Source organism: Drosophila miranda, chromosome 2 (assembly GCF_003369915.1).
Source record: "Drosophila miranda strain MSH22 chromosome 2, D.miranda_PacBio2.1, whole genome shotgun sequence".
Classification (NCBI taxonomy): Eukaryota; Metazoa; Arthropoda; class Insecta; order Diptera; family Drosophilidae; genus Drosophila; species Drosophila miranda.
In genome coordinates this window covers 5,711,449-5,732,455 of record NC_046675.1, presented here as the reverse complement: position 1 = coordinate 5,732,455, position 21,007 = coordinate 5,711,449, and the positions used below count along the sequence as shown (strand labels likewise).

General features: G+C 46.8%; 10 protein-coding genes across 12 annotated transcripts; 5 read left to right on the top strand and 5 right to left on the bottom strand.

Annotated features, from left to right (window-relative positions):
* The first annotated feature begins 385 nt into the window (after nucleotides 1–385).
* LOC108154242 (protein VAC14 homolog) lies at nucleotides 386–3,134 on the top strand. The gene is made up of 9 exons (XM_017284475.2): nucleotides 386–548; nucleotides 634–784; nucleotides 851–1,081; nucleotides 1,144–1,609; nucleotides 1,674–2,000; nucleotides 2,054–2,162; nucleotides 2,232–2,528; nucleotides 2,592–2,834; nucleotides 2,901–3,134. Exons 1-9 carry the CDS (start codon nucleotides 451–453, stop codon nucleotides 3,034–3,036), a joined length of 2,058 nt encoding a protein of 685 aa, XP_017139964.1. The 5' UTR covers nucleotides 386–450; the 3' UTR covers nucleotides 3,037–3,134.
* Nucleotides 3,135–3,168: 34 nt separating this feature from the next.
* On the bottom strand, nucleotides 3,169–5,084 carry LOC108154244 (DNA-directed RNA polymerase III subunit RPC3). The gene is made up of 6 exons (XM_017284478.1): nucleotides 4,810–5,084; nucleotides 4,248–4,749; nucleotides 4,075–4,180; nucleotides 3,662–4,011; nucleotides 3,433–3,600; nucleotides 3,169–3,370 (listed from the first exon to the last, which is right to left on the bottom strand). Exons 1-6 carry the CDS (start codon nucleotides 5,082–5,084, stop codon nucleotides 3,203–3,205), a joined length of 1,569 nt encoding a protein of 522 aa, XP_017139967.1. The 3' UTR covers nucleotides 3,169–3,202.
* A 305-nt stretch (nucleotides 5,085–5,389) lies between these two features.
* On the top strand, nucleotides 5,390–7,186 carry LOC108154246 (F-box only protein 9). Its single transcript, XM_017284481.2, has 3 exons — nucleotides 5,390–5,669; nucleotides 5,733–6,423; nucleotides 6,486–7,186. The coding sequence occupies exons 2-3, from the start codon at nucleotides 5,744–5,746 to the stop codon at nucleotides 7,135–7,137; spliced, it is 1,332 nt and encodes a 443-aa protein (XP_017139970.1). The 5' UTR covers nucleotides 5,390–5,669; nucleotides 5,733–5,743; the 3' UTR covers nucleotides 7,138–7,186.
* A 26-nt stretch (nucleotides 7,187–7,212) lies between these two features.
* Nucleotides 7,213–9,116, bottom strand: LOC108154245 (programmed cell death protein 2-like). Its single transcript, XM_017284480.2, has 3 exons — nucleotides 8,960–9,116; nucleotides 7,766–8,868; nucleotides 7,213–7,707 (listed from the first exon to the last, which is right to left on the bottom strand). The coding sequence occupies exons 1-3, from the start codon at nucleotides 9,065–9,067 to the stop codon at nucleotides 7,452–7,454; spliced, it is 1,467 nt and encodes a 488-aa protein (XP_017139969.2). The 5' UTR covers nucleotides 9,068–9,116; the 3' UTR covers nucleotides 7,213–7,451.
* Nucleotides 9,117–9,163: 47 nt separating this feature from the next.
* On the top strand, nucleotides 9,164–13,197 carry LOC108154250 (S-phase kinase-associated protein 1-like). Of its 2 annotated transcripts, XM_033389122.1 has the most exons (3): nucleotides 9,164–9,267; nucleotides 9,324–9,560; nucleotides 12,612–13,197. In XM_033389122.1, exons 2-3 carry the CDS (start codon nucleotides 9,342–9,344, stop codon nucleotides 12,885–12,887), a joined length of 495 nt encoding a protein of 164 aa, XP_033245013.1. In that variant the 5' UTR covers nucleotides 9,164–9,267; nucleotides 9,324–9,341; the 3' UTR covers nucleotides 12,888–13,197. The 2 variants fall into 2 exon arrangements, with proteins under 2 accessions (XP_033245013.1, XP_033245012.1); XM_033389121.1 differs by lacking the exons at nucleotides 9,164–9,267; nucleotides 9,324–9,560 and adding an exon at nucleotides 12,220–12,318 and having other exon boundaries at nucleotides 12,375–13,197.
* Nucleotides 10,195–12,145, bottom strand: LOC117187125. The gene is made up of 2 exons (XM_033389130.1): nucleotides 12,011–12,145; nucleotides 10,195–11,919 (listed from the first exon to the last, which is right to left on the bottom strand). The coding sequence occupies exon 2, from the start codon at nucleotides 11,539–11,541 to the stop codon at nucleotides 11,065–11,067; it is 477 nt and encodes a 158-aa protein (XP_033245021.1). The 5' UTR covers nucleotides 11,542–11,919; nucleotides 12,011–12,145; the 3' UTR covers nucleotides 10,195–11,064.
* A 10-nt stretch (nucleotides 13,198–13,207) lies between the features above and the next one.
* On the bottom strand, nucleotides 13,208–20,834 carry LOC117187126. Of its 2 annotated transcripts, none has more exons than XM_033389131.1 (2): nucleotides 20,529–20,834; nucleotides 13,208–14,433 (listed from the first exon to the last, which is right to left on the bottom strand). In XM_033389131.1, exons 1-2 carry the CDS (start codon nucleotides 20,700–20,702, stop codon nucleotides 14,131–14,133), a joined length of 477 nt encoding a protein of 158 aa, XP_033245022.1. In that variant the 5' UTR covers nucleotides 20,703–20,834; the 3' UTR covers nucleotides 13,208–14,130. The 2 variants fall into 2 exon arrangements, with proteins under 2 accessions (XP_033245022.1, XP_033245023.1); XM_033389132.1 differs by lacking the exon at nucleotides 20,529–20,834 and adding an exon at nucleotides 15,055–15,194 and having other exon boundaries at nucleotides 13,208–14,963.
* On the top strand, nucleotides 15,261–16,241 carry LOC108154249 (S-phase kinase-associated protein 1-like). Its single transcript, XM_033389123.1, has 2 exons — nucleotides 15,261–15,362; nucleotides 15,419–16,241. The coding sequence occupies exon 2, from the start codon at nucleotides 15,437–15,439 to the stop codon at nucleotides 15,929–15,931; it is 495 nt and encodes a 164-aa protein (XP_033245014.1). The 5' UTR covers nucleotides 15,261–15,362; nucleotides 15,419–15,436; the 3' UTR covers nucleotides 15,932–16,241.
* Nucleotides 16,242–18,280, bottom strand: LOC117187122 (programmed cell death protein 2-like). Its single transcript, XM_033389120.1, has 2 exons — nucleotides 18,121–18,280; nucleotides 16,242–18,029 (listed from the first exon to the last, which is right to left on the bottom strand). The coding sequence occupies exons 1-2, from the start codon at nucleotides 18,226–18,228 to the stop codon at nucleotides 17,175–17,177; spliced, it is 963 nt and encodes a 320-aa protein (XP_033245011.1). The 5' UTR covers nucleotides 18,229–18,280; the 3' UTR covers nucleotides 16,242–17,174.
* Nucleotides 18,330–19,292, top strand: LOC117187124 (S-phase kinase-associated protein 1-like). Its single transcript, XM_033389129.1, has 2 exons — nucleotides 18,330–18,428; nucleotides 18,485–19,292. Exon 2 carries the CDS (start codon nucleotides 18,503–18,505, stop codon nucleotides 18,980–18,982), a length of 480 nt encoding a protein of 159 aa, XP_033245020.1. The 5' UTR covers nucleotides 18,330–18,428; nucleotides 18,485–18,502; the 3' UTR covers nucleotides 18,983–19,292.
* Nucleotides 20,835–21,007: the final 173 nt, after the last annotated feature.

Genomic DNA, 21,007 nt, shown 5'->3' with positions numbered 1-21,007 from the left:
TATAAAGATGCCCAAAAGCAACAAGTGGTCAAATGAAGTAACTTTTCATTCGAACTTGCGTTTTATGCCTTAATTTTTTGTTGACAAATCAGCAAATCAAATAAAAGGGTGGACTAGCACGTCTGCAGTGCTGAAGGTCCTAGCCAAGGCTGCTGGTGATTCAATTGGAGCCCATTTTGTAATCTCCTGATCATGGATAGAGGAAAACGCTGAATTCATTGTCGACTAGTGGGTATAGGATGGATCTACAATGAGAATTTAAATACAGTATTATTTTCCGCGGCCTTACTCAAGTTTTTCACCTGTTTAAATAGAGGGGCGATAACTTCATTTTTTCTTCGGTATATTTCGAATATTGGATGGTATATTTTGGTATATTTCTGAGGGTCATACTGTTCGCAACCGCCCACAGGCTATTGTTTTTATTTGTTGTTTAAAGAAATTTATGAAATGGAGCCCCCCTATGCACCGCTGAGTGAATCCTGCGCCAAGGCGCTGGGCGACAAGGTGTACGAGAAACGAAAGTTGGCCTCCCAAGAGATCGAAAAGTACGTAGAACCCAAAAAGAGTCGTACCCAGGTCGTCACACCTAATCAAAACATTTTGACTGGATTCTGTTGCACTCCCATGAAGAATGGTGACGGAATTCAACCACAAGAACAACTCGGGTCAAATTCGTAAACTAATTGAAGTCTTGTCTAATGACTATGCCACATCACGGGACGCGAATCGCCGCAAAGGGGCTCTTATCGGACTGGCCGCTACTGGATTAGGGCTGGGAAAGGTATGTTTTGCCAATTAGTCACGAACACGCAGAACAGATAGACATATATTAATTTCTCGGTGGCAGGACTCGGATAAGTACGTCAATGAACTTGTGACGCCCATATTGAATTGCCTCTCCGATCCAGATTTGCGCGTCCGTTATTTTGCCTGTGAATCGCTGTACAATGTGGTCAAGGTGGCCCGCTCCGCTATTATACCCTTCTTTCCAGAGCTGTTTGGTGCACTTTCCAGGCTAGTCACGGACTCTGATCAAATGGTGAAGGATGGCAGCGAACTGTTGGACCGTTTGTTGAAGGTATGCTGGTTAAAATGGCTTTGGTGGTCACAGAATAACTTTCTCAACATTCCTGCAAAAAGGATATTGTTACAGAATCCTCACAGACCTTCAACCTGGAGGCGTTCATTCCACTGCTTAGAGAGCATATCTACGTTAAGGATGCGTTCGGACGCCAATATGTAATCTCATGGATATCAATCTTAAATGCGGTCCCAGATATCAACATGGTCAACTATCTCACGGAGATCCTGGATGGCCTGTTCGTTATGCTCGAGGATAACACACCTGAAATACAGCGCATGTGCGAGACGACGATTAGCCAGTTTCTGAAGTCGATACGCAACGACTCGTCCTCGGTACGGATGGAGGACACCATTAATACGCTGATCACCCATGCCCAGTCGCCCAACGAGCTGATCAAATCGATTGCCATCACCTGGATTCGGGAATTCGTGCAAATATTTGGACCAAATGTATTGCCCTTTGCCGGCGGTATATTCACAGCTATACTGCCCTGCCTCGAATATAATGTGGAATCCAAACGGAGTAAGACTCGTCAGATCTGGCGCACAAGCTGAATTGAATTACAGCAGTATATTCTCTTTCTTAGGCATAAAGGAGTGCGCCGTGTCTGTGAACAGCTCGATGATGCGCCTTGTTTCCACCAAGGAACTCAAAACGCAGACCATTGCCAAGATTGACTTGCGTTCCATTATGGACGTGCTGTCGCAGTACCTCACGCATAACTCTATGCACACAAAAATCGCTGTGCTCAAATGGATGCATCATCTGTTTACCAATTTTCCAAATGAAATGTCCATTCATGCCAGCAATTTGAATAACAATCTCCTATCCACGCTCGCCGACAACTCTGACGAGGTGGTGCTCCAAAGTCTGTCCGTTCTGGCGGAGATTGTCAACTCGCAAGATACGAGGGGTAAGGACAAAATCAAGCCCCAAATAATTGATATTGCTATATTTATTTTCTAGATCTCAATGACTTCAACAAGACACATTACCGCAAGTTTTTACTTAGCTTATTGAACCTCTTTAGCGAAGAGAAACTGATTTTGGAGAACAGAGCTAGCCTTATCATAAGGTAATTTATTCTTTTCTCATAATATGCAAAAACATAAACTACACAAATGGTTGTTTCGCTATACAACAGGAATCTCTGTGTGCTGTTGAATGCTGAATACATCTACCGCACATTCGCTGAGATCATTGCAGAGGAAGTGCCCAACTTGAAGTTTGCCTCCACTGTGGTGCGCATGCTGAACATCATTCTGTTGACCTCCACGGAGCTGTTCGAGCTGCGTACCAGCTTGCGAAACATTTCCAACGAAAAGTCTGCCGATCTGTTTCAATGCCTCTACAAGAGCTGGGCCCACTGCCCGGTGTCTACCCTGTCGCTGTGCTTACTGGCGCAAAGCTATCAACATGTTTCCCAGCTGGTCGTACTATTGTAGGTAATTCCTTCATATCCACACAACCCTTTCGCTTACTTTTGCTTATTTGTTCCATAAAGTTCTGATGTTGAAGTGACCCTGGAACTGCTGAACGAACTGGATAAGCTTGTACAGTTGATTGAATCCCCAATATTTGCAACGCTACGGCTAACGCTCGTATCGAAAGCGAACAATGGCGCCGATGCACAATATTTGGCACACGCTCTGTTTGGCATTCTCATGCTGCTGCCCCAAACGGAGGCCTTCGACACCCTTCGCAACCGTCTTCAGTGCGTGCCCAACTATTGGGGCCAGGATCGCATGTAAGATGATTCAATATTCTCCTATTGATAGCCACTTATGCACATCCTTTTCTGTTTCCCGCTTAGCGATGAGCGCAATTCGCTGGAATACAAGAGCGGGATCGATTTTGATGCCCTGCAACAGCATTTCATCAAATTGCAAAAGGCACACCGGGAGCAGCGAATCGTGCATCGAAAGCGTAGCGTAATTACGCCAGAGTAATACATCTTTTTAAGCATATTTTATTTAAATAACCTGTGATTAATCGTGCAGTCAATCGCATTTCTGTTTTAATAAACATGAAACTGCCTGAAATTCGATAGTAACCTTGCATTTGATTTTCTCAATAAATAATATTATTCGAATCTCTTCGATTGCTTTACGATTATTATTTATATTTTCCAATGACAGTTGGTAAAATTGTACAATGATGCTGGTACATTTGCAGAAGGAAGATGGTTTGGTCCATTGTCAGTTCGGCCTTCGATAAGGTCTTTATGCGATTTTTGACCTTATTAAGGATCTCAACTTCGGGTGGTGTGAATGTCTCCACAAGCTGAAATGCAAAGAGACAGACCTCTCAGACACCATTGTACAGTTGTTAAAACCTGGATTTACCTCGGCAATGTATTCGTCAGATTCTCCACGCTCCATCATGGTCTCCACTATGCAGTCCAGTCTTAGTGATTTATCTATAAGACCCGTGTGCTCATTTTTCTCAAAGTTTGAACGCTCGATGGCGTTATAGAGGGACTTGTAGCAAACGTCCAGTAACATCCTCACAGACTGCATGGAGGAAATTAGATATAATATTTTTTAAATCAGTTTTTTATCCAAATTATCTCACATCCTTTTCCTTGATCTGAAAGAGATAGAAGGCCTTTGCCAGACCATTGCCCCCGCCACCAGCTTTCTTGATCGCCTTGACGTGAATAAACTGATCCTGGAACAAATTGTAGGCAAGTGATTTGGCCTCCTTGGCCGGTATCATGGCCTCTTTCTGCAAATCCTCTTGTTCTATAAATTTCTTGAAGCGTATCACTCGAAATATTCGTGCCGCTTTTGAACCAAAACGCTCAGTAATCACAGACTCAATGCACGCAAAGGCAAGCGACTGAAACGCATGTTCCATATCCACAACATACAGACCGCCACCCATGTCACCCACTCTTCGAAGGAAACCAAGGGAGTCTTCAGCTAAAATGTGTAAACCAAACATGTTGTAGGAATTCGCCCAACTCTCTGGTTGATTATTATTACTTAGTAAAGTTATGTACTGATCCAAGTGCTTCATAAGATCCAGATTGTTCGATTTCTTCTCGATTGTCTGCTTAATATCCACAAATGTGATTTGGTTGGATAGTTTCTGTATGTGAGAGATGAAGCAACAGTTTTTAGCTGTGCCTTGACACATTAAGAGTCCTTATACCCACGCGCTGCCATGGATCCGTTGTTTTGTACATTATCTTCAATATGAAACGAAAGCATTCGGAAGCATTTTCCCCCAGCTTGCGTTCAATGGCGTCTATCATGATGGCATCCCGAAAGTCCTGATGGAAACGGTCATAGTTGACGTTCCAGATCATGTTACTGTCCCCGGCTTCTGCTAATGTTGCCTCGCCTCTTCTGATCTTCTCTATCAGCTGAAGATCAACATTGGGGTGCCTGAAATAGTCACACTCGTTGCTCTCGAATTTCGGCAGGACCTCACCCTGCTCTTCCGACAATATTAGCTCCGGCCTTTTAATGATATAGTGATCGGTTATCATTTGCAGAAAGATGTTGCGGTAGGATTCGGCACTATCCGCCCTGGTATCTTCCTCTGATAGGCATTTGATCAGTGTCGCGCTCGCTGTATCCGAGCCCGCGCTGATCAGCTCCTCTGCAATAGATGCACCAATACTTCCATACTTTTTTTGCACCATATGAATGTACCTAAAGCGAATTCTCGTTATTTTGTCATGCTCGATTTTGTATGGGACGGCGATGGCTTACCGCGGGTAACGCAGCAGACAGAGAATATCTTGACGACTAAGGGAATATTCTGGGACAAACGGATTCAATTTGGTGGCTTCGAAGTTCACTAAACGAAAATTAATTAGCACCGACAGTGCTAGTCCTACCTCTTTGCGGGATAGCTTTGTGGCGCTCGCGATTTGCGACAATGTCCGCGTGGTTGCCGAAAACAAACAATCAGACACCGACTGCAACGCTTTCCCGAAACACTGTTCCACAATCGCAGAGCACAGATGAGCGTAGTCCGCAGACATGATTGCTTCAGTCTTTTCTTTTTCTTTGATTTTTAAACATTTTTTTAACAAAATCTAAACAACAAAAACACCTCGTTGAATTCAGCTGTTTTATCAACAAACGTGTCGATATCGATAGGTATGAAAACCGTTCTCACGAGTCACGGTAGTGATCAACTAATAATTCTAGATCACAGGCGGGATACAATTTAACAGCTATTCCGTTCCAAATCAGGAAGAAGGATTACCTGGCTGGTGAATAGTGATTTATTGTGACTTGTAGTTTTGCCCATCGCTACTTTCTCGGACATCGATCTTATCGATGGTGCCATCGATGGTTTTGCAGCCACTATATTCACCGAAAAACAACATACTTGTACAGATACAGTTACGTTACTGTTTTATCTGAATAAATTTAATCTTAGGGGTCTTACCAATGGCCACATGTTGCACCCGATCGAAAACTACAACAAGATTCTGGGGTGAAGCCCGCGGCCACTATCAGCAATACGCGCGGCCCTTCATTATAAATACAGTTCTCGCCCACATATTTTACTCGGTTTCATCTTCTGAACGGTCCAAGAAAAAATACTAAAATTATTTCAGGTTAGAAATTGCTTTAAAATAATGTAGCAATTTATTTTTAACTTATTTTCCTTTTCCGCCCAGTGCTTTCAACGATGTCGGAAGTGGATTCAGACACAGAGGGCCAAGGTCAGGGGGTAAGTGCTCTGGATACGTTCCGCGAAAGCTGGCAGCGGGAGCTACAAGTGCAGGCGGAGCTCACACAGGTGGACGCCGGGTCAACTGTCCCTGGCCATGGCCATGCCAGTGAGGCTGATCTCCTGCAGGCCAAAGCGGAGAGTCTGTACCGCACGGCAGTGCAACTGGAGCAAAGAGGCAAGGTCTACGACGCAATACCTTTCTATCGCAAGGCCACGCAGATCGTACCTGATATTGAGTTCAAGTTCTATGAGCAGCAGAAACTAAACAACGAGGCCAGCAAAAAGTATAATAACCTGGCCAGTGACTTCGCCAAGCAACTTGATCTTGGGCAGCCGCAGTCCGAGGGGATAGAGGGCGGCGACAAATTGATCGAAAACTTGTATGAAAAGTTCCAGCATGACCTAAGTCAAGAAAATGTCTACAACGGCAAGCTAATGGCATCCAGCCGAGATCCTGGCGTCATCTCTACTGGACTACACATCTCCGATTTGCCACCCGAGATTGTGATGCGAATCCTGCGCTGGGTTGTATCTTCACAGCTGGATATGGGCTCACTAGAACAATGCTCCGCTGTCTGCAAAGGCTTCTACGTGTATGCACGAGAGGAGGAGCTTTGGCGACTGGCATGTGTTAAGTAGGTCCTTCCCCTGCATATACTAATTGTATTCTTGTATATATTAATCTCTTACTTCGCAGAGTTTGGGGCCACAGCACTGGTACTTTAGATGCCCAGGATTCGGAGAATACAACCGTCTACAGCTCCTGGCGCGACATGTTTATTCGTCGGGAGAGAGTTAATTTCAGCGGATGTTATATTAGCAAAACCACGTACCTGCGAATGGGCGAGAACAGTTTTCAGGACCAATTCTATCGACCTGTACAGCTTGTGGAATATTACCGGTATATTCGATTCATGCCCGATGGCAAGGTTCTGATGATGACGAGCGCCGACGAGCCATCCCAGGGAGTCACCAAGATTCGGAACTTGCACAACATACGCCCAGATGTTCTGCGTGGACGCTACCGGCTGTTTGGCAACACAGTAACGCTGGTCCTGCAGAAGTCGTCACAGACAAGGGGCACCACTGGGCATATGCGCCAGAGACGTGGCAGCGTCATGCCGTTGGACGAGGACTCGAACACCACACAGTTTCTGATCGAGCTGCGCATCACACACTCACCCAAGCGGCGCTGTGCTCAGTTGGTGTGGTCGCACTACACGCTGGTGCAGAAGCGCAACAAGGTCGACATCAGCTCCGACTTTGACCTGACGGACGCAAAGTATCCCTCGCTGTGGTTCTCACCTGTAAAGAGTTATCACCTAGACGCCGATGCACCATTGGTCTAAACTATAGACGTTCCTTTAAACATGGAAATAAAAAGTATGCGTAACCTAACCAAAAATTGAAAACAGCTCTGGAGGTGGAGTGGAAATAACGAGATATTTTTAGCAACTATCTTTCATCGGCATGTCTAAAAGCGTACAACGTTCTTAACAACTAGAGCATAAAATCTTCCTAGGACAATTGAGAAGCTTAGCTTTCCCCCCATCGGTTACGTGAATGCAGTTTGTGTTTAAAATGTTCCTTCAATCGAACTAAAATCGTTGCATAGTTCGGCAACTATTAGCAGCTACTGCGTCAGCTAATCACTAGCGTCAATCTAAGACTCGGCTTGCACAACTATATGCTCATAGCGCATCAGGTCGGGGGTGTCCCAGCAGCTCTTGAGGCAAGTAAAGACCAGCACGTTGCCGTACTCAATTGGTGCATTGGAGCCATTGTGCTGGAATCGGAGCTTGGGAATCAAAGTTGGTAGCAGCTGAACCTCACAGATGGTTTCGCCCTTGCAGTTCTGACACTTGGGCAAAGGATCGGTGAGCGGTGCCACCAGCAACGGCAGAGCATCTCGGGAATACCTGAATGGGGTTTGGATGGCATTAATGAATGAATCACATTGGCAAGGGCCACAATTACCTCAGTATTTGGCCCGGGTTTTGCTGAATGGTTGTTATAAAATTGTGAAAAACAATATCGCCATGGGCGGGCAATGCCTTCTCGTAAGACTCGTGGTCGTCACATGGCTCGCCGGACGACGAGGCACCACCACCCATTGGCGAATGTGCCGATTCGTCGTCCCTCAGCTTATACTCCTGATACAGATCCCGTATGTGATCCATGGACAAGGTGCCGCCATAGTTCTCAAACTCCTCCACCTTGACCTTGCTCTCTACATCCACGGCAATGAAGTAGGACTTCAGCGTCAGATCCTTGATCTGGGACAGCGGTCCCAAGGTGGCCGGTATTGAGGTGTGCTTAAGCAAAGCGATTAAGTCACGTTCCGGCTTCTTTGGTGTATCGACCAGGACGACATCATTTTCGGGACCTTCAATTTCAGCACAAATCGCTGCAGTTGCACCTGCACCAGCCACATCCGCACTAGGAGCTGCCGCTGCGGCACAATTTGCATTCGGATCCTCATCTGCATTCTGGGGCGAGCTCATGTCGATTTGATTAAAGCCACAAACCAGGTCATTTTCCACAGACGTGCTCTCGTCTTCGTCGTCTTCGTCATCGCCAATCTTGACTTGTTCCTGCTTCACCGGCTCCTCCATTTCCATGCCTCCTTTGGCGTACTGCAAAGCATTCAGCCTGACATTCCCGTTCCGCTCATTCTGCTCGTCGTCGGCAGTCATATCCATAGCCTCGTCCACGGTTTCCGAGACGTCATTACGCCCGTTTCCACCGCTACCTTCACTGTCGCCCCAATCATCGGCTCCACTGCACCAGTTTACTGGTTGCACTCCGCTCGATTTGGTCTTTTTCTTATGCTTGGCAGGCGCTGCCGTTGTCTTGGCCGATTGCTCACAAATCACATCAAACTGATTGTCCAAGTGCTGTGTGCGGACACACACCCAGCTCTTGGGGTTTTGCGAGCACGCGGGGCTCACGCACCCGAACACATAGAGATTACGGTGAAACTGAGATCGATCCAACGGCGCGTACATTTGCACTATCAACGGGCGCACCGTGCCGCACAGAGGGCAGGCGGGCACGGTAACCTCATGCCTGGGCCAGTCCTGTGTGTAAAAATCAATTTTAATTATCAACGCTCTGGGCAAGAGTTCGCAGCCGCATTTGCATCTGAATGTGCCTGCCTGGCTCACTTACGGGCAGGCCACCAATTTTGTTGGTGCTGCTGTTCAATAACTGCTCCTGCTTAACTGTAATTTCCTCATCTTCGTAACCCAGGTACACCGTCGACTTATTCTTGGCCATTTTTCATGTTTCGAGCCGATTTTGGTAAATTGCAATGTAGTACATATTGTATCGATAGGTATACAAATATATTAATATCGATACTTAAACGATGTCGATATTTCCGTGCGATTTTAACTACACTTTTCTCAACTTGGCGCAAAGTTATAGTCGTATTCCCATCTTTATCTTTGTTTTTCCACTCAAATTGGCTTCAAATCGTATGAACATAACATTCAAATTTTTGCTTGAAATACTTTAATACCTTTTTTTGCAGCATTCAACGATTACCGAAATGCCTAACATTAAACTGCAGTCCGCGGAGATGGAAATCTTCGAAACCGACATCGAGATAGCAAATTGCTCCGGAACTATCAAGGCAATGCTGGATAATTGCGTCTCGGAGAAGGATGAGGATGCCGTTGTCCCTCTGCAGAATGTGAGCTCGACCATTCTGCGTAAGGTACTGATGTGGGCCGAATACCACAAAGACGATCCCCAGTCGCCTGACGAGGACGAGAAGCGCACCGACGACATTATCCCGTGGGATGCCGAATTCCTCAAGGTAGACCAGGGCACACTCTTCGAGCTAATACTGGCCGCCAATTATCTGGATATCAAGGGTTTGCTCGCGGTGTCTTGCAAGACCGTGGCCAATATGATGATGAGCAAGACTCCAGACGAAATACGCAAGACTTTCAACATCAAGAAGGACTTCACTCCCGCCGAGGAAGAGAAGGTGCGCAAGGAGAACGAGTGGTGCGAGGAGAAGTGAGCTGAGCAGCGGAAAGCGGGTGGACCATCGGGGCGCCGCCATCAGCTGCTGGCTGACTACACAATAAGTTAATAATTTTTAATATCAATCATAAAAGTCTCTGAGATCTAGGAGAGACATAACTCATCAAGTATATTAGTTGAAGAATGTGTACTTTCCCCACAAATGCAATGTACCCCTATATTCTTCGAGTACCGGATGTAAATATGTGAAATCCCCCCACATATGTAGCCTGGAAAAACAGCTTCACATACGCAAATTTCGCTCAACACACAGTCTGAAATAAACAACAAATAATAAACACCACGCATTTGAAGGCATTGTCTTAAAATTCTCTATATATTTTTCTTCGCACGGCCTTTGAAGAACTGACTAATACTCAAAATCTGTGGTTTAATTAATTTACCATTGCACATCGTTGCTTAAAATAAATAAACGAACATATGTACATATACAATACACACATATAAAAACATATAGACAACTAGATTCACCCGCCGCTCAAGCCATCATAGAGCATAGATCATAAGGCTTAGCTTAGTTACGTTTCCACCCCCGATTCAAACGGCCGATCTACCGCGCGACCATCGAACCAAATACACACCTACATACGTACACAGCGGCTTTTCATTTCTTGCGAAGGCTACTATGAATTTCACTGGATCATCAACTTCGTCATTGGAAAATTGAGCAGCGATCCGCCCCACTACAAACAGACTCCACTAAAGAAGGACAGCTCCAGACCTGACAAGCAAGCAAGACGCAATTAGCCATTCGATGTACAGAGGAGACGCTGCCGGACGAACCTGTGTAGAAGAAAGCCAAGCTAAGGAGCAGCATCTTCTTGGTAAAGAAGAGTTGCCCTGTCCCAGCCCGTGTGTTTCTGCTCCAACTCATTGTCGTGCTCGGCATTGTCGGGCATAGAGCGCAAGGCAGCCTAAAACACAATTCCTAGCACGGCAATCACAGTGAGCACCCCTATGACCAGATTCCGGGTTTCCTTGTCGATGCACCACCACCCATTGGCGTATGTGCCGATTCTTCGTCCCTCAGCTTATACTCCTGATACAGATCCCGTATGTGATCCATGGATACGGTGCCGCCATAGTTCTCAAACTCCTCCACCTTGACCTTTCTCTCTACATCCACGGCAATGAATTAGGACTTCAGTGTCAGATCCTTAATCTGGGGCAGCGGTCCCAGGGTGGCCGGTACTGAGGTTTGCTTAAGCAAAGCGATTAAGTCACGTTCCTCCCTTGGCGTACTGCAATGCATTCAGCCTTACATTCCCGTTCCGCTCATTCCGGCCCAAGGTGGCCGGTATTGAGGTGTGCTTAAGCAAAGCGATTAAGTCACGTTCCGGCTTCTTTGGTGTATCGACCAGGACGACATCATTTTCGGGACCTTCAATTTCAGCACAAATCGCTGCAGTTGCACCTGCACCAGCCACATCCGCACTAGGAGCTGCCGCTGCGGCACAATTTGCATTCGGATCCTCATCTGCATTCTGGGGCGAGCTCATGTCGATTTGATTAAAGCCACAAACCAGGTCATTTTCCACAGACGTGCTCTCGTCTTCGTCGTCTTCGTCATCGCCAATCTTGACTTGTTCCTGCTTCACCGGCTCCTCCATTTCCATGCCTCCTTTGGCGTACTGCAAAGCATTCAGCCTGACATTCCCGTTCCGCTCATTCTGCTCGTCGTCGGCAGTCATATCCATAGCCTCGTCCACGGTTTCCGAGACGTCATTACGCCCGTTTCCACCGCTACCTTCACTGTCGCCTCAATCATCGGCTCCACTGCACCAGTTTACTGGTTGCACTCCGCTCGATTTGGTCTTTTTCTTATGCTTGGCAGGCGCTGCCGTTGTCTTGGCCGATTGCTCACAAATCACATCAAACTGATTGTCCAAGTGCTGTGTGCGGACACACACCCAGCTCTTGGGGTTTTGCGAGCACGCGGGGCTCACGCACCCGAACACATAGAGATTACGGTGAAACTGAGATCGATCCAACGGCGCGTACATTTGCACTATCAATGGGCGCACCGTGCCGCACAGAGGGCAGGCGGGCACGGTAACCTCATGCCTGGGCCAGTCCTGTGTGTAAAAATCAATTTTAATTATCAACGCTCTGGGCAAGAGTTCGCAGCCGCATTTGCATCTGAATGTGCCTGCCTGGCTCACTTACGGGCAGGCCACCAATTTTGTTGGTGCTGCTGTTCAATAACTGCTCCTGCTTAACTGTAATTTCCTCATCTTCGTAACCCAGGTACACCGTCGACTTATTCTTGGCCATTTTTCATGTTTCGAGCCGATTTTGGTAAATTGCAATGTAGTTCATATTGTATCGATAGGTATACAAATATATTAATATCGAAACTTAAACGATGTCGATATTTCCGTGCGATTTTAACTACACTTTTCTCAACTTGGCGCAAAGTTATAGTCGTATTCCCATCTTTATCTTTGTTTTTCCACTCAAATTGGCTTCAAATCGTATGAACATAACATTCAAATTTTTGCTTGAAATACTTTAATACCTTTTTTTGCAGCATTCAACGATTACCGAAATGCCTAACATTAAACTGCAGTCCGCGGAGATGGAAATCTTCGAAACCGACATCGAGATAGCAAAGTGCTCCGGAACTATCAAGGCAATGCTGGAGAATTGCGTCTCGGAGAAGGATGAGGATGCCGTTGTCCCTCTGCAGAATGTGAGCTCGACCATTCTGCGTAAGGTACTGATGTGGGCCGAATACCACAAAGACGATCCCCAGTCGCCTGACAAGGACGAGAAGCGCGAGAAGGTGAAGCGCACCGACGACATTATCCCGTGGGATGCCGAATTCCTCAAGGTAGACCTGGGCATACTCTTCGAGCTAATACTGGCCGCCAATTATCTGGATATCAAGGGTTTGCTCGAGGTGTCTTGCACGCCCGTGGCCAATATGATTAAGGGTAAAAGTCCAGAGGAAATACGCAAGACTTTCAACATCAAGAAGGACTTCACTCCCGCCGAAGAAGAGAAGGTGCGCAAGGAGAACGAGTGGTGCGAGGAGAAGTGAGCTGAGCAGCGGAAAGCGGGTGGACCATCGGGGCGCCGCCATCAGCTGCTGGCTGACTACACAATAAGTTAATAATTTTTAATATCAATAATAAAAGTCTCTGAGATCTAGGAGAGACATAACTCATCAAGTATATTAGTTCAAGAACTTGTACTTTCCTCACAAATTCAATGTACCCCTATATTCTTCGAGTACCGGATGTAAATATGTGAAATCCCCCCACATATGTAGCCTGGAAGAACAGCTTCACATACGCAAATTTCGCTCAACACACAGTCTGAAATAAACAACAAATAATAAACACCACGCATTTGAAGGCATTGTCTTAAAATTCTCTTTATATTTTTCTTCGCACGGCCTTTGAAGAACTGACTAATACTCAAAATCTGTGGTTTAATTAATTTACAATTGCACATCGTTGCTTAAAATAAATAAACGAACATATGTACATATACAATACACACATATAAAAACATATAGACAACTAGATTCACCCGCCGCTCAAGCCATCATAGAGCATAGATCATAAGGCTTAGCTTAGTTACGTTTCCACCCCCGATTCAAACGGCCGATCTACCGCGCGACCATCGAACCAAATACACACCTACATACGTACACAGCGGCTTTTCATTTCTTGCGAAGGCTACTATGAATTTCACTGGATCATCAACTTCGTCATTGGAAAATTGAGCAGCGATCCGCCCCACTACAAACAGACTCCACTAAAGAAGGACAGCTCCAGACCTGACAAGCAAGCAAGACGCAATTAGCCATTCGATGTACAGAGGAGACGCTGCCGGACGAACCTGTGTAGAAGAAAGCCAAGCTAAGGAGCAGCATCTTCTTGGTAAAGAAGAGTTGCCCTGTCCCAGCCCGTGTGTTTCTGCTCCAACTCATTGTCGTGCTCGGCATTGTCGGGCATAGAGCGCAAGGCAGCCTAAAACACAATTCCTAGCACGGCAATCACAGTGAGCACCCCTATGACCAGATTCCGGGTTTCCTTGTCGATGCACCACCACCCATTGGCGTATGTGCCGATTCTTCGTCCCTCAGCTTATACTCCTGATACAGATCCCGTATGTGATCCATGGATACGGTGCCGCCATAGTTCTCAAACTCCTCCACCTTGACCTTTCTCTCTACATCCACGGCAATGAATTAGGACTTCAGTGTCAGATCCTTAATCTGGGGCAGCGGTCCCAGGGTGGCCGGTACTGAGGTTTGCTTAAGCAAAGCGATTAAGTCACGTTCCTCCCTTGGCGTACTGCAATGCATTCAGCCTTACATTCCCGTTCCGCTCATTCCGGCCCAAGGTGGCCGGTATTGAGGTGTGCTTAAGCAAAGCGATTAAGTCACGTTCCGGCTTCTTTGGTGTATCGACCAGGACGACATCATTTTCGGGACCTTCAATTTCAGCACAAATCGCTGCAGTTGCACCTGCACCAGCCACATCCGCACTAGGAGCTGCCGCTGCGGCACAATTTGCATTCGGATCCTCATCTGCATTCTGGGGCGAGCTCATGTCGATTTGATTAAAGCCACAAACCAGGTCATTTTCCACAGACGTGCTCTCGTCTTCGTCATCGCCAATCTTGACTTGTTCCTGCTTCACCGGCTCCTCCATTTCCATGCCTCCTTTGGCGTACTGCAAAGCATTCAGCCTGACATTCCCGTTCCGCTCATTCTGCTCGTCGTCGGCAGTCATATCCATAGCCTCGTCCACGGTTTCCGAGACGTCATTACGCCCGTTTCCACCGCTACCTTCACTGTCGCCTCAATCATCGGCTCCACTGCACCAGTTTACTGGTTGCACTCCGCTCGATTTGGTCTTTTTCTTATGCTTGGCAGGCGCTGCCGTTGTCTTGGCCGATTGCTCACAAATCACATCAAACTGATTGTCCAAGTGCTGTGTGCGGACACACACCCAGCTCTTGGGGTTTTGCGAGCACGCGGGGCTCACGCACCCGAACACATAGAGATTACGGTGAAACTGAGATCGATCCAACGGCGCGTACATTTGCACTATCAACGGGCGCACCGTGCCGCACAGAGGGCCTGGCCAGGCCTGGGCCAGTCCTGTGTGTAAAAATCAATTTTAATTATCAACGCTCTGGGCAAGAGTTCGCAGCCGCATTTGCATCTGAATGTGCCTGCCTGGCTCACTTACGGGCAGGCCACCAATTTTGTTGGTGCTGCTGTTCAATAACTGCTCCTGCTTAACTGTAATTTCCTCATCTTCGTAACCCAGGTACACCGTCGACTTATTCTTGGCCATTTTTCATGTTTCGAGCCGATTTTGGTAAATTGCAATGTAGTTCATATTGTATCGATAGGTATACAAATATATTAGTATCGATACTTAAACGATGTCGATATTTCCGTGCGATTTTAACTACACTTTTCTCAACTTGGCGCAAAGTTATAGTCGTATTCCCATCTTTATCTTTGTTTTTCCACTCAAATTGGCTTCAAATCGTATGAACATAACATTCAAATTTTTGCTTGAAATACTTTAATACCTTTTTTTGCAGCATTCAACGATTACCGAAATGCCTAACATTAAACTGCAGTCCGCGGAGATGGAAATCTTCGAAACCGACATCGAGATAGCAAAGTGCTCCGGAACTATCAAGGCAATGCTGGAGAATTGCGTCTCGGAGAAGGATGAGGATGCCGTTGTCCCTCTGCAGAATGTGAGCTCGACCAATCTGCGTAAGGTACTGATGTGGGCCGAATACCACAAAGACGATCCCCAGTCGCCTGACAAGGACGAGAAGCGCGAGAAGGTGAAGCGCACCGACGACATTATCCCGTGGGATGCCGAATTCCTCAAGGTAGACCTGGGCATACTCTTCGAGCTAATACTGGCCGCCAATTATCTGGATATCAAGGGTTTGCTCAAAGTGTCTTGCAAGACCGTGGCCAATATGATTAAGGGTAAAAGTCCAGAGGAAATACGCAAGACTTTCAACATCAAGAAGGACTTCACTCCCGCCGAGGAAGAGAAGGTTTGCAAGGAGAACGAGTGGTGCGAGGAGAAGTGAGCTGAGCAGCGGAAAGCGGGTGGACCATCGGGGCGCCGCCATCAGCTGCTGGCTGACTACACAATAAGTTAATAATTTTTAATATCAATCATAAAAGTCTCTGAGATCTAGGAGAGACATAACTCATCAAGTATATTAGTTGAAGAATGTGTACTTTCCCCACAAATGCAATGTACCCCTATATTCTTCGAGTACCGGATGTAAATATGTGAAATCCCCCCACATATGTAGCCTGGAAGAACAGCTTCACATACGCAAATTTCGCTCAACACACAGTCTGAAATAAACAACAAATAATAAACACCACGCATTTGAAGGCATTGTCTTAAAATTCTCTATATATTTTTCTTCGCACGGCCTTTGAAGAACTGACTAATACTCAAAATCTGTGGTTTAATTAATTTACAATTGCACATCGTTGCTTAAAATAAATAAACGAACATATGTACATATACAATACACACATATAAAAACATATAGACAACTAGATTCACCCGCCGCTCAAGCCATCATAGAGCATAGATCATAAGGCTTAGCTTAGTTACGTTTCCACCCCCGATTCAAACGGCCGATCTACCGCGCGACCATCGAACCAAATACACACCTACATACGTACACAGCGGCTTTTCATTTCTTGCGAAGGCTACTATGAATTTCACTGGATCATCAACTTCGTCATTGGAAAATTGAGCAGCGATCCGCCCCACTACAAACAGACTCCACTAAAGAAGGACAGCTCCAGACCTGACAAGCAAGCAAGACGCAATTAGCCATTCGATGTACAGAGGAGACGCTGCCGGACGAACCTGTGTAGAAGAAAGCCAAGCTAAGGAGCAGCATCTTCTTGGTAAAGAAGAGTTTCCCTGTCCCAGCCCGTGTGTTTCTGCTCCAACTCATTGTCGTGCTCGGCATTGTCGGGCATAGAGCGCAAGGCAGCCTAAAACACAATTCCTAGCACGGCAATCACAGTGAGCACCCCTATGACCAGATTGCGGGTTTCCTTGTCGATGCACCACCACCCATTGGCGTATGTGCCGGTTCTTCGTCCCTCAGCTTATACTCCTGATACAGATCCCGTATGTGATCCATGGATACGGTGCCGCCATAGTTCTCAAACTCCTCCACCTTGACCTTGCTCTCTACATCCACGGCAATGAATTAGGACTTCAGTGTCAGATCCTTAATCTGGGGCAGCGGTCCCAGGGTGGCCGGTACTGAGGTTTGCTTAAGCAAAGCGATTAAGTCACGTTCCTCCCTTGGCGTACTGCAATGCATTCAGCCTTACATTCCCGTTCCGCTCATTCCGGCCCAAGGTGGCCGGTATTGAGGTGTGCTTAAGCAAAGCGATTAAGTCACGTTCCGGCTTCTTTGGTGTATCGACCAGGACGACATCATTTTCGGGACCTTCAATTTCAGCACAAATCGCTGCAGTTGCCCCTGCCCCAGCCACATCCGCACTAGGAGCTGCCGCTGCGGCACAATTTGCATTCGGATCCTCATCTGCATTCTGGGGCGAGCTCATGTCGATTTGATTAAAGCCACAAACCAGGTCATTTTCCACAGACGTGCTCTCGTCTTCGTCGTCTTCGTCATCGCCAATCTTGACTTGTTCCTGCTTCACCGGCTCCTCCATTTCCATGCCTCCTTTGGCGTACTGCAAAGCATTCAGCCTGACATTCCCGTTCCGCTCATTCTGCTCGTCGTCGGCAGTCATATCCATAGCCTCGTCCACGGTTTCCGAGACGTCATTACGCCCGTTTCCACCGCTACCTTCACTGTCGCCCCAATCATCGGCTCCACTGCACCAGTTTACTGGTTGCACTCCGCTCGATTTGGTCTTTTTCTTATGCTTGGCAGGCGCTGCCGTTGTCTTGGCCGATTGCTCACAAATCACATCAAACTGATTGTCCAAGTGCTGTGTGCGGACACACACCCAGCTCTTGGGGTTTTGCGAGCACGCGGGGCTCACGCACCCGAACACATAGAGATTACGGTGAAACTGAGATCGATCCAACGGCGCGTACATTTGCACTATCAATGGGCGCACCGTGCCGCACAGAGGGCAGGCGGGCACGGTAACCTCATGCCTGGGCCAGTCCTGTGTGTAAAAATCAATTTTAATTATCAACGCTCTGGGCAAGAGTTCGCAGCCGCATTTGCATCTGAATGTGCCTGCCTGGCTCACTTACGGGCAGGCCACCAATTTTGTTGGTTCTGCTGTTCAATAACTGCTCCTGCTTAACTGTAATTTCCTCATCTTCGTAACCCAGGTACACCGTCGACTTATTCTTGGCCATTTTTCATGTTTCGAGCCGATTTTGGTAAATTGCAATGTAGTTCATATTGTATCGATAGGTATACAAATATATTAGTATCGATACTTAAACGATGTCGATATTTCCGTGCGATTTTAACTACACTTTTCTCAACTTGGCGCAAAGTTATAGTCGTATTCCCATCTTTATCTTTGTTTTTCCACTCAAATTGGCTTCAAATCGTATGAACATAACATTCAAATTTTTGCTTGAAATACTTTAATACCTTTTTTTGCAGCATTCAACGATTACCGAAATGCCTAACATTAAACTGCAGTCCGCGGAGATGGAAATCTTCGAAACCGACATCGAGATAGCAAAGTGCTCCGGAACTATCAAGGCAATGCTGGAGAATTGCGTCTCGGAGAAGGATGAGGATGCCGTTGTCCCTCTGCAGAATGTGAGCTCGACCATTCTGCGTAAGGTACTGATGTGGGCCGAATACCACAAAGACGATCCCCAGTCGCCTGACGAGGACAAGAAGCGCACCGACGACATTATCCCGTGGGATGCCGAATTCCTCAAGGTAGACCAGGGCACACTCTTCGAGCTAATACTGGCCGCCAATTATCTGGATATCAAGGGTTTGCTCAAAGTGTCTTGCACGCCCGTGGCCAATATGATTAAGGGTAAAAGTCCAGAGGAAATACGCAAGACTTTCAACATCAAGAAGGACTTCACTCCCGCCGAAGAAGAGAAGGTGCGCAAGGAGAACGAGTGGTGCGGGGAGAAGTGAGCTGAGCAGCGGAAAGCGGGTGGACCATCGGTGCGCCGCCATCAGCTGCTGGCTGACTACACAATAAGTTAATAATTTTTAATATCAATCATAAAAGTCTCTGAGATCTAGGAGAGACATAACTCATCAAGTATATTAGTTGAAGAATGTGTACTTTCCCCACAAATGCAATGTACCCCTATATTCTTCGAGTACCGGATGTAAATATGTGAAATCCCCCCACATATGTAGCCTGGAAAAACAGCTTCACATACGCAAATTTCGCTCAACACACAGTCTGAAATAAACAACAAATAATAAACACCACGCATTTGAAGGCATTGTCTTAAAATTCTCTATATATTTTTCTTCGCACGGCCTTTGAAGAACTGACTAATACTCAAAATCTGTGGTTTAATTAATTTACCATTGCACATCGTTGCTTAAAATAAATAAACGAACATATGTACATATACAATACACACATATAAAAACATATAGACAACTAGATTCACCCGCCGCTCAAGCCATCATAGAGCATAGATCATAAGGCTTAGCTTAGTTACGTTTCCACCCCCGATTCAAACGGCCGATCTACCGCGCGACCATCGAACCAAATACACACCTACATACATACACAGCGGCTTTTCATTTCTTGCGAAGGCTACTATGAATTTCACTGGATCATCAACTTCGTCATTGGAAAATTGAGCAGCGATCCGCCCCACTACAAACAGACTCCACTAAAGAAGGACAGCTCCAGACCTGACAAGCAAGCAAGACGCAATTAGCCATTCGATGTACAGAGGAGACGCTGCCGGACGAACCTGTGTAGAAGAAAGCCAAGCTAAGGAGCAGCATCTTCTTGGTAAAGAAGAGTTGCCCTGTCCCAGCCCGTGTGTTTCTGCTCCAACTCATTGTCGTGCTCGGCATTGTCGGGCATAGAGCGCAAGGCAGCCTAAAACACAATTCCTAGCACGGCAATCACAGTGAGCACCCCTATGACCAGATTCCGGGTTTCCTTGTCGATGCACCACCACCCATTGTCGTATGTGCCGATTCTTCGTCCCTCAGCTTATACTCCTGATACAGATCCCGTATGTGATCCATGGATACGGTGCCGCCATAGTTCTCAAACTCCTCCACCTTGACCTTGCTCTCTACATCCACGGCAATGAATTAGGACTTCAGTGTCAGATCCTTAATCTGGGGCAGCGGTCCCAGGGTGGCCGGTACTGAGGTTTGCTTAAGCAAAGCGATTAAGTCACGTTCCTCCCTTGGCGTACTGCAATGCATTCAGCCTTACATTCCCGTTCCGCTCATTCCGGCCCAAGGTGGCCGGTATTGAGGTGTGCTTAAGCAAAGCGATTAAGTCACGTTCCGGCTTCTTTGGTGTATCGACCAGGACGACATCATTTTCGGGACCTTCAATTTCAGCACAAATCGCTGCAGTTGCACCTGCACCAGCCACATCCGCACTAGGAGCTGCCGCTGCGGCACAATTTGCATTCGGATCCTCATCTGCATTCTGGGGCGAGCTCATGTCGATTTGATTAAAGCCACAAACCAGGTCATTTTCCACAGACGTGCTCTCGTCTTCGTCGTCTTCGTCATCGCCAATCTTGACTTGTTCCTGCTTCACCGGCTCCTCCATTTCCATGCCTCCTTTGGCGTACTGCAAAGCATTCAGCCTGACATTCCCGTTCCGCTCATTCTGCTCGTCGTCGGCAGTCATATCCATAGCCTCGTCCACGGTTTCCGAGACGTCATTACGCCCGTTTCCACCGCTACCTTCACTGTCGCCCCAATCATCGGCTCCACTGCACCAGTTTACTGGTTGCACTCCGCTCTATTTGGTCTTTTTCTTATGCTAGGCAGGCGCTGCCTTGTCTTGGACGATTGCTCAGAAATCACACACACCCAGCTCTTAAGGTTTTGCGAGCAGGCGGTGTTCACGCCACTATTCTTGGCCATTTTCCACGTTTCGAGCCGATTTTGGTAAATTGCAATGTAGTACATATTGTATCGATAGGTATACAAATATAT